This window comes from Rhyacophila brunnea, unplaced genomic scaffold (genome assembly GCF_057557595.1).
Source record: "Rhyacophila brunnea isolate RB1 unplaced genomic scaffold, BYU_Rbru_1.0 scaffold_14, whole genome shotgun sequence".
Lineage (NCBI taxonomy): Eukaryota > Metazoa > Arthropoda > Insecta > Trichoptera > Rhyacophilidae > Rhyacophila > Rhyacophila brunnea.
In genome coordinates, this window is record NW_028232796.1 from 10206629 (window position 1) to 10217749 (window position 11121).

Below are 11121 nucleotides of genomic sequence, written 5' to 3' on the forward strand. Positions count from 1 at the left end.
ATCTACCATAATAATAATATTTTGTATCGTCTGTAGAAGTACAGGATACCTACATAATGCGCTAGATTAAACAGGTAACGTGTTATACCAATATAATAATATTTATCTGATTAATAATTAAGTGTTTTCGAAATTTAATAATTGAAGGCGTTAAAATAAAATTATTTCCACGGGAATTTTTGCGTCATTGACTGGCAATGTCAAATTACGCAAATGACATAAATACAAAAAGTGACATTTAAAATTTTAAACAATTGACATGGCGTTCACAGAGCGTACTTCCATTAGTAGTACAGCCTTATCATATTTATTGTTCGAGTGTGTCAACTCGCGAAACAGTCAGGTACGCCATATTAATCTATAAAATCGTTTGTACCCGATTACGGGTGTCCCTCGAACATAATGTCGAATAATATTAACAATTTTTCAGGAAGGATTTTTGTTTGGCAAAGTTACGCAGAGTATAAAGAATCATATATCTGACACTCGAACCGACAATGCGCGAGTGGAGGTCGTCATCGATGTGACGTCGGTGCTCCCGGCGCCGGACACAGGCGTGTTCTACCACCCCACCGGAGAGATAAGAGAGGAGGTTCTGGAAGCCTTGCTCGCGGACTGTTCCACAGAGGTCGTCGGATGGTACCGCTACAGAAACAACGATTCCCTGAAGCCGACGGTCCGCGACAGGATCGTGTCGAGGGGCCTGCAGAAGTATTTTTCCGACAACAATCGTGGCTATTTTCTGTGCTGCAATATCGCCCGCCAACAGAGCCAGAGCAATTCAACACACACATACACCTATCGCTTCAGCAAAGTCAATAAACATGGTACAATGGAACCGCTGCCCGATATCACCAGCAATTTGGGCGAGACGGTATGTTTTTTTTCTTGCATAATAGTTCGTTAACACGTGCTTGGATTTACTGCTGGCAGGATGTATTATAGCGGTTATAACAATAAAATCCGAGTGTAAACAAATGTTATCGTGCAAGTTGCAAAACTGCATGCATGGATCAGAAAAGTTCAGCGTAGTAGAACGACAGTCGCGAATCTGCCAGCAAAAATATGAACTACAACGCACGGTACAGCAGACATTCTTGCAACAACAACTAACACGTCTCACTGATTGGCAAACAATTAGCATTTTTATGTGTAAACAGTAGTTTTTACCGCGATAATTTAATGTACATGCTATTATTGACAGTAAATCCATGCAGATGTACAGGTGCTATACTCATCGAATACGTCTTCCAAGTCCATATTTCATTGCTTGCGCCATCCATTACATTTAGTAAATTAATTGTGCCCAAAGAATTTAGATTTGTATGATCTTTTTGTATATTACACCACTTTAGGCAATTCCAATACATTTTTAGTGTAGTTGGATTGGTAGCAATAGAAAAATAAATGTTCTGTATGTTGGCGCATTAAAAAATGGCGGCAAATTTTGACATTTCATGCCGTCAATGTACCGATTTTGTATGTTTTGAGAAAATAACATCAGGAAGATTCCAATCGAACGCGAAATGAACAGTTTTATCTGATTTTTTGAATGAGACAATATTATATTCCTAATTATCAAAGAATTTGAACTGTGCATAGAAGGAACTTTATACACATTCCGTATTTCGAATGTTAATCCGTTGGAGACAGAGTTAATTTTTGAATATCACTTAAAAAGGCACTGATTACTAAAATTGATAAAACTCATTTAATTCAAATAAATCCTTTAAATATTTGTAGGTATTGAATTCTTCTATTATTTATTTTATATATTTTAAGTTAATTTTGTGTCAATGGAATCAAGAAACCATGTCAAATACAGATTTTTGTGTTTTTTTAGCCTTTTTTTATACAAAATGACAAAGGTTTAAAAGTCTATGATAGAATTAGAATAATGATAATAGAAAGATATACTAAAACTGGAGCTAAATATAATACTCTTCAAGATATTTAGAAGATGGAGGGCCGTTATATGTTTTTTACTCACTCAAACACCTCATAATGTACCTACCAAACTGGTCATTATTTTGACAAATTTAAATAAAAATAGATTTTATATGCAACTCAAATGATTCTTAAAAAATATATGGGACTCTATATAACTGACACCATAAAATGATGGCTACATCTATTATTAAGTAACTTCAACTTCAACAAAAATATTTCACCATGTCGATGTGATTGATTATAACTGTTTGGAGAAGTGCTGGGGCACGCTCCGGCCTGGGAACAAAGTTATTGGGCTGCTGACCCAGCATGCTCCTGTTCTCATGTGTGACCAAAATGGGATTTACAACGATATATACTTCTACAATAATGACATACATAAGATAAAGTAGTTTACAAACCTTATTACAACATATGAGAAAATTCGGACAAACTAATTAAATGTTTGAGAGATGGTGCCCTTTTATTATTCACATACTACATCCACTTAATGCATTGATGTTATGGTTCATTAAGTTATTATATGAATGCTTGAATGTTAATGGGGTGAGGGTGAAATTGCAGGTGTCAGGATACAAGCGACCGACGAAGAGTGGCCAAAATGATCCGTTTGAGATGGGACTGAAGGAAGCGTGCGTCGAGAACCGGTATAATGTGGCGGAAGCGGCACGAGCTGTGTTGGCTGCGGCCAGGGAAGAGGCGATGCGGCATGAGGCTGCCGTCCGGGTAGTGGCCGGAGAAGTGCAGCAGATGTCGGCCGCACTTGCGGAGCGGTTCCGTGCCGACGCCTGCGAGGCTCGTCCGATCCGCCACGCCCAGGCGCGCCTGCAGCAGGAGACCGCCATGGTGAAGCCGGTAGTGGACGCAGTGGTCGGGCCTCCCCGTGAGCCCTTTGACTTTGTCAACGATCTCATCAAGGAGGACCTCCACCGCCGCGCCTCCTCTGCTGACGACCGTCTCCCTCGTCCCCTCGCTCCCCGCAGAATCAGCTCTGCCGCCGCTCCGGTGAGTTGCTGATCTTTATTCAATTTTATTCAAAGAATTTGAACTACCTACCACAGGGGTTCCCGACTGGTTTGAAATCATGACAACATTCTTGAACCAAGAATTCAATGGCAAGCACATTTTTCTCCAAATAATTTTAAACAGAATAATAATATATTTGTGACGCTACATTTCAAACTCAGCCATGTCCATAATGGATGAAAAGGAGAAAAACACCTTTTTTGTTTCTTCGTGTACACGGTCATGAAGGTGAAAGTTTATATTATTGCGATTATATAATGTTTTAAATTAATAAGATCCACATTATTAGTTTTCATGTAATTTTCATAGATTCTTCAAAAAGTGGATTTTTTATATGGACATGGCTTAGTTTGTCACAAAATAAGCCAAGTCCACGCGTTCCAAGCCAAGTCCAGCCATTTTACTAGCTATGATTGTGTCATTCTTTTGGGTTGGACTTAGGAAATGATGATAACATAAATTTATTTTTAGAAAATTTTCTCAATATAATAGGTATTATTAACTTAACCTTTCTAACGCGGCAACTGACTTTAGTCAGCCTATACGCGCGAGTCATCCGCGCGTCAGCTGACTAAAGTCATTTCGATTTTCGTTTGCCTAGTACTCCTTTCGGCCAGGCGCGAATAATTCGAACATTGATTTAATTTATTCAGAAATCATCCTTCTCTTGACATCTGTCAATGGATAGCCTAAACTTTTGTTCTATCTAATTTAAATAAATATTTTTCGGGAGCGTGTCTTGAATAAAAAAATATCAGTCATCGGGCCAATTCAAATTTGCCGCGTATATAGTGTCTTATCGCTTCTTAGTGCATGTGCGTCGAAGACATTTGACTGACGTGTTTGTAACGATACGAGTTTGCGATATAATAAGTTATATTGTTTTTTAATGATTGAAAAACTATTTGGTGCGTAAACTGTTAAATAGAATATTCGAAATTTACATTGATCAAAGTGAATTTACAAAATATTTTTACAAAAGGAATGCTTTTGGAGATTGCATTCATTCGCCTATCTGCTATTATATTATCCGCGAGTAAATAGTTTCGGAAAATAATTTGAACAAGGTGTCATTTAAATATACCTAGGAGTCCGCGATTCAATATGTCTCTTTGTTTATCATTGATTAACATTTTTAAATACTATTTTCTGGTTATAGAATTAGGTGAAACAGACAAAAATTATTTATTTACCCTAGTTATCAGCCATTTATAAAGAAAAGACACGAACAATCAGATGCCCGTTCCCGCATAAATGCGGAAATTGTCGTATTACGCTACACCAGGTCCCGCGCTACTGAATTTTTATACACTGCGCGGCAAATCATCGTCTGCTGGTGTGAGACAGACACTTGAGAATTATTTTTTTCGTAACACTATTCAAAAGGGTTTGATTCATGACTACTATTTTTTTTATGGAGAATTCTTCTTATATTTATAGTCGAAAATAACTCGAGTTACTTACTATCATGTCATTATAATAAAATAAGAGATTACCTATTCTAGTACCAGTGGGTCTATTCTATACTTATCGACCGCTAAAGTGATAAAGTAATAAATATTATCATACTTAGGGTAGGTTTGTATCAAAATGTTAGCACTTATTGTAACAATTACACGAAGTTGGTTTTTATTGTTGCAATAAGTGCTATATTTTAACAGCACCTATCTTGCTGCTGTTGAAATATCGCACTTATTGCAACAATAAAAACCAACTTCGTGTAATTGTTACAATAAGTGCTAATATTTTGATACAAACCTACCCTAAGTTTGATACTATTTATCACTTTAGTGTTCGATAAGTATAGAATAGACCCACAGGTTATTGAAGTAATATAATAAAAAAAAAAACAAATGAACTTGAAAATAAAATTGTGGTGACTATAAAGCATTTAGAAGTGCAAGAAGTGTTTGAAATTTAATATTTTACGAATTGTAATAGCCTAATAGGTATTCGAAAAATAAACCGTTTTGTTATAAACTATGTGTCATTCGATTCCATTCAGTTCGGGGTCAATGGTAGGTACAAACCAGGCACTGGTGGTAAGTACATTACTCTCAAATAGCCAGTAGTTCTCAAGGATGATTTATTTATACTCGACCTGCAGTGCTGCAATGTGTATGGGAGTTCAAATAAAAGTTACACAGTTTGAGATGTCCTGGATGCTATAAAAATGAGCTATTTATGACTGATATTTTTTTAACACACTCAACAAAAATGCTCATAAAAGTCATAAACCATATTATTATTCATTATGTGTATGACATATTTGTCGAAATCGTAGCCGTAGACTATAATACTGAACTGTTCTTACACTTGTTAATCTGTCATCGACGCATTAGTCCAGCACCATTTCGTAAGTGTCATGGCGCCGCTCGAGTAAGCCGGCATTTTTTCAATGAAGAAATCTTGTTCGTGATTTCTTATCAGTTTTAGGCGACGAATGTTTATTTTTAGAGTCACATAAAATATTAGATTCTGTCATAATCATTTTTGAACTTGACTCCGATTTTTTACTACTCTATTTGTGTATGTTTGACTGACATTTATTACGATTTATTGATGCTTGAAATAACAACGCGCACTGTTGTACTAAGTCGGGATTCGTAACGCTTAGAAAGGGTTAAGAGGCGTCTGCATAGAACAGCAAACTATATTTAAGGGTATACTTCAGTTGAGGCATGGTCTAAAAAATCGTGGCTAGGCGATGCGCGGATTGTGTAAATGACGCGCGCCGAACGAAATATAATTTTTTGTAAAAATCCAACATGCATCCATTTAATGTCATGTTTATTGTTATATTACTAATAATAATAGTGTATTCACCGACATGTTTTCTTTTTTAAGTACACACGTAAAGTTTTTTAGTCATCCTTACACGATTTAAGAATATTTTCATCAGACGCCATGACAAAACAAATCGACGTGCGGACACCTCGACTTTCCTTCTGCGATTGGCGACTAGTGAGAAATTTCGTCGCACCTACTGTTGAAAATTATTTGCCGTTTCACTGAAGTACGCTCTTAAATAGACATGCACCAATAATTATTATTAAAATCTTTAAGTTAATTAAGGAGTAGGTTTGATATGTGTGTTTTTTTAAGAAGTACAAAGGGTTCTAAGTCTCATAAATTAGAATTGTATAAAACCAAATTTATATTCTCAGTACTGAAAATGTCAAATGCGACCCTGCTTGACACCGGACGCTTTTTAGGATGCAGGTTAGACAGAATAAAACTTACCGATTTTCCCTATCTTTGGCGCGTTTTGTCGATTCTGCCTTAATTATTCGTTTTCTCGCCTTAGCAGGGGTCACTTCTGATATTTGAAACATTATTTTTATTAATTATTTCTATTAAAAAATGTCGAAAAAGACACTATTGACACTCACTCACTCAACGGTTCGTAAACAACTGACGGCTATGTTGTTGTAATCGCCTTCACTGATTGGCCTGAATGGACATGGTTGAGTGTGATAAAATGACTTCAGTGGATATGGGTGAGTTTGAAAAAACTGTTCATCTTTAGCTTCCATTTATTTATTATACAGACGGATTTGGATAGTTTTGATAATGCAGAAATGTTAGAAGGCATTAGTTCTTCCGCAAATCACAAAAAAGTCAAAAATACCTAAAGGTGGACTTGGCTGGTTTTGAAATGTAGCGACACATTTTATACATACAGTGGAACACCTATTTTACATGCCTGCAATTTACATTTTCCTGCTATTTTCATATAGTTTCTGCAGTCCTGTTTCAATTTAGTATAATTCATTCCCAGTTTTACATTTTTATTTCCCACAATTTACATCAGAAATACATACCTAATATTCAAAATTTAAGTAAAACTTTAAATCCAATTTATTTGACATATTCAATTCAATTCATGACATCATTGAAATGTTTGCATTCTATTTATAAACGTCATGTACGCAAGGTTACATAATGCAATTGTATAAGTTTGTTGTTTTCTTTTTTTTATCTACGCTCATAATGCCTCAGCAAAGAAAAATATTCAGGAGAAAAAGAACATTCTCAAACATTTTTCTTTTTTTTTTCAATTAAAAAAAAATGTAAAATCGTACAAATGTAGATATGAAAATAATACATAATGACATTTCATACACCATCCATGAGATGTACTCTGATGTTGGGAACAGTGGCGGCATGTCAAGTAAATTAATTTATATCTTTTGGTAGATTTTATCCATAATGGATGCAATACGATTCTTTAAAATTAAGATATATTGATAATCCAATACCATTGAGAAATTTGTTTTTTGATGACCCAGAAAACTAATATTACTTAACGTAATTTTTGTTGCAGGAAAAGGTCAAACCTGTCCACACAAGAGGGTGGGAGAAACCGGCTCTTGCCCCCAAGCCGAACGCCGACCAAAGGAAAGATATCTGATGCGACCTGCCAACGTATTGACGTGTTAAATCATACATTGAAACTATAATATAAAAATAATTGAAACTATTTTAATTACCAAATAAACATACTTTTAAGATGGATTACTTATTTCTTTTTTCCTCTGTATCCTGATGCCTATATCGTCGTGGTAAATGCAATAGGTCGTATGTCAAAAAAATCTCAAAACTGTTTTATTGCGCCATAGTGATCAGCTCAGTCATCTACACGACCTCGAATAGCTCTTATGTCGTTGAACCAATAAGAAGTCGACTATTTCAACACTTGCAAAAAGACGAATCGACACGTCATTGATATTGGTCAAGCCAAACAGTTGTATGTCAAACCTCATCATGACAGTAATGTTTTTGTTTGTTTCTATTCCTCGTTCTTGACGTTATATTCAAGAATTCATCAAATAATTCGATGTAAGTAATTTTCTAACCACTGTTTTATTTAAATCTACTTTATAATTACATTACTGTTGTTAATTTTAGTAAATTTTTCAAGATTCTTTCTAGAGATACTAACCTTACTTTTTGTCTCATTTATTTATTATTGCCAAAGTAATTATTTGTTCAAGATCGACAGTTTTAATAAGACACTGTTTATTTAGAGTAAAAATTAGTTATATAATAATGCAATTATTATTAATTAAATAGAAATTTGGTACACGAATCTTTGACATAGAACCTTTTGCATCAGGGAATTCCGAGCATCGGTTTTGACATACGATCAATTGCATCTGTTCCAGATTACCAAAAAGCTATCAAAATGATTAATGGAAGTCGTGGGCGGTACTTGGTATCTTTAGCAGTCAGCAAAATTACTTCATCTAAGAATAACGGTAAGAATAAATAAGTTTATCTCGTCATAAAACAATACGGTGTGGAGTGGAGATGACATTTTGCTGAGGAGCATGAACGATTATCAAATTTAAAAATCATTATTTTCTTCAGGACCTCAAGTAACCTGTGGAGTCGTAGGAACCACTGACGATGTGGCGTTACAAGTTGAACCTGGGAATGCGGCGGAAATTGAACTCTTAAAGCATCCATTAGAAGAAATTTTTCAAAATATTGGCTCAGAAATAGAACTCGATTTTGCTGAAGTTAATAATACTTTGACTGTTGAAACTCCAATTTTAGAACAAGCAGAATCATTGTTGAAGCAACCTTCGGACATAGAGATAGCAGAGAACACTGTATCAACACAATCAGCCCTGAGACAAAATATAAATTATGATATGACGATGGCTGAACATCTAAGTGGCCCTGAACATTCACTATCTGACAGCAGTAGTGACTCTGAAGATCTGTATCAACCTGAAGCTAATCAATCAAGCTCATCAGAAGATTTAGAGGAGTTTGCTATGCAGTCTGACACCCATGGTGATGAACCTAATGAGCAAGTCAATCAAAGAAAACGAAAAGGGCAAAGCATTAATTGTAAACTGTGGAAGAGGCAAAAAAACTCTCAACTGCGATTGCTAGGCAAGTCTTATGTGGGTTTTGAGAAGAGTGAAGAGTCCGGCAAGTATAGACAAACGTCTAAAAAAAAATCTAAGACCATAGGTCCACGTTGTGGTGGGCATAATGTGCGTCCTCAAAAGGGTGGGCCAAAAACAGCCTTTAAGTGCGATACAATTAGTGATAAACAACGCACCGTGATATTCACAAATTTTTGGAAAAAAACAAGTTGGGATTCCAAAAAAACATTTGTCACCGAAAACGTTTTGCAAACCACCCCAAAATACAGAAGAATCGCCAGTGAAAACTCAAGAAGAAAACAAAGCTTTCGCTTTTATTTTACAGCAAAAAATGAAGAAACTGAAGAAATAACTGAAAATATAATTAAAAAACAAGTTTGCAAAAAATTTTTTTTAAACACTTTAAGTATAGGGGAAAAATGCTTAAAATTATGGACCTCGAAGGTTGAAGAGCCGCAGTCATCTGAAACGAATTTAAATAACCAGAAAGATGCAACACTAACTATTTCAGAAGAGTTAGAGACCTGGTTTAACTCTCTGCCAAAAGTTGAATCGCACTATTGTCGATCCTCTTCAAGTAAGTTATACCTGGAGCCAATTTTTTACAGTTTTCGAGACATGCATCGCTTATATCTAGAAAAATGTGCTTCTGAAAATAAAAGAAAAGTATCATGGGGTACATTTCAAAATACTTATAAAAAATTGAATCTAGACATTTACACGCCAAAAAAAGATCAGTGCAATGAGTGCACTTTGCACAAAAACGGGACACTCGACGAAGAAAGTTTTCAGAAACACATTAAAAAAAAGAACGATGCTAATGCGGAAAAAGAGTCTGATAAATCCTTAGCTCTGAAAAATGAAAACATCAGATGTTACACAGTCGATTTGCAAGCTGTTCTTCTTTCGCCTCGTTTAAATGCTTCAGCAAATTATTATAAAACAAAATTAAAAGTACACAACCAAGTCTATTATAACCAAGCCACGAAGGACGTCTCGTGTTATGTATGGCATGAGGGAGCTGGGGGGCTTGAAAGTGACGTCTTTTGCACTATAGCTACTAAATTTATCTTGAAGGAAATCGGCCATCTGGTACCGCAAAAAGTTATAATATGGAGCGATGGTTGTGCGTATCAAAATAGGAATGTAAAATTATCAAACGCACTACTCGACATCAGTATGAAGAATAATCTTATCATAGAACACAAATATCTGGAAGTAGGGCATACACACATGGAGGTTGACAGCGTCCATTCAACAATCGAAACGAAGCTGAGAAATCGAAAACAAATTTTCGTCCCTGCCGACTACATGGCTATCATTGAAAGTGCAAGAGTAAAGAAACCATACAAAACACTTTATCTCAGCCATGACGATTTTCAACAATTCAGCACAGACTACTACAGCAGTATTCGGCCTGGAAAGAAAACTGGCGACCCATGTGTAAACGATGTCGTTGCATACCAGTATACTCCAGAAGGTTTAATAAACTTTAAATTGGACTTCGGCCATACATGGAAACCACTTCCAACACGAGCGCGAGTTTCAATCGCAAGCAGTGAACGATTAAAATTATACAATGGGCCTTGCCCTATTGAGGAGAGTAAATACCAACACTTGCAGGTACTAAAACTATTAATTCCAGAGGACTACAGAGATTTTTACACCAGACTACCGTTTAAATAAAAAAAATACTTTTTTATAAAAAAAATTAAGTATTCTTTTAAAACTGCTATTTTTACTTTTAAGTAGGTATTTACCTGCTCTGTTTTAATGCTTTTTTAAAAAATATTTTATGTATTGTATTTTAACTTTAATCTTTTCTTTTAAAAATTGTAATTGTTTTTAAAAGTACCTAATTAAACAGATCTCCAATTTATAATAAATCTACTTTTTCATTAGTCTAAGCTTACTTTTTAAGCATTTATGTACAAGTGTATAACAATATGTATATTAATATAATATAATCTGTATAATATTATATTCGTTTCATTATAAATACCAAATTTTAGTGAATTAAATATAGGTATGTATACATAAAAATTGGACTTATGTCAACAAAAGTGGCCAACATTGATGAGCAAATAGTCGTATGTCAACCTAACTTTCTAAATATTCATCTTACGTAAAAATGTTGATAACCATCTTAACAGGGAACAAATTTAACCAAGAAAATAAATTTGTGAAAAAAATCGGTGAAATGGGGTTAAGATGGGATAGTTTTTTGTCTCTCCTGAAAAGT

General features: G+C 35.1%; 1 protein-coding gene and 1 long non-coding RNA gene across 2 annotated transcripts; both read left to right on the forward strand.

Annotated features, from left to right (window-relative positions):
- The first annotated feature begins 233 nt into the window (after positions 1-233).
- On the forward strand, positions 234-7496 carry LOC147075597 (BRCA1-A complex subunit Abraxas 1-like). Its single transcript, XM_085941911.1, has 4 exons — positions 234-343; positions 431-874; positions 2515-2955; positions 7304-7496. The coding sequence occupies exons 1-4, from the start codon at positions 260-262 to the stop codon at positions 7388-7390; spliced, it is 1056 nt and encodes a 351-aa protein (XP_085798037.1). The 5' UTR covers positions 234-259; the 3' UTR covers positions 7391-7496.
- Positions 7497-7529: 33 nt separating this feature from the next.
- Positions 7530-9808, forward strand: LOC147075598 (uncharacterized). The gene is made up of 3 exons (XR_015069945.1): positions 7530-7818; positions 8145-8237; positions 8350-9808. It is a non-coding gene; the product is annotated as an uncharacterized LOC147075598 (long non-coding RNA).
- Positions 9809-11121: the final 1313 nt, after the last annotated feature.

Excerpts from the sequence above, each read along its gene's own strand:
- LOC147075597 (XM_085941911.1), top strand. The coding sequence starts at position 260 with ATGGCGTTCACAGAGCGTACTTCCATTAGTAGTACAGCCTTATCATAT. Across the intron at positions 344-430 it reads TCAACTCGCGAAACAGTCAG|GAAGGATTTTTGTTTGGCAA; the intron begins GTACGCCATATT and ends ACAATTTTTCAG. Across the intron at positions 875-2,514 it reads CCAGCAATTTGGGCGAGACG|GTGTCAGGATACAAGCGACC; the intron begins GTATGTTTTTTT and ends GTGAAATTGCAG.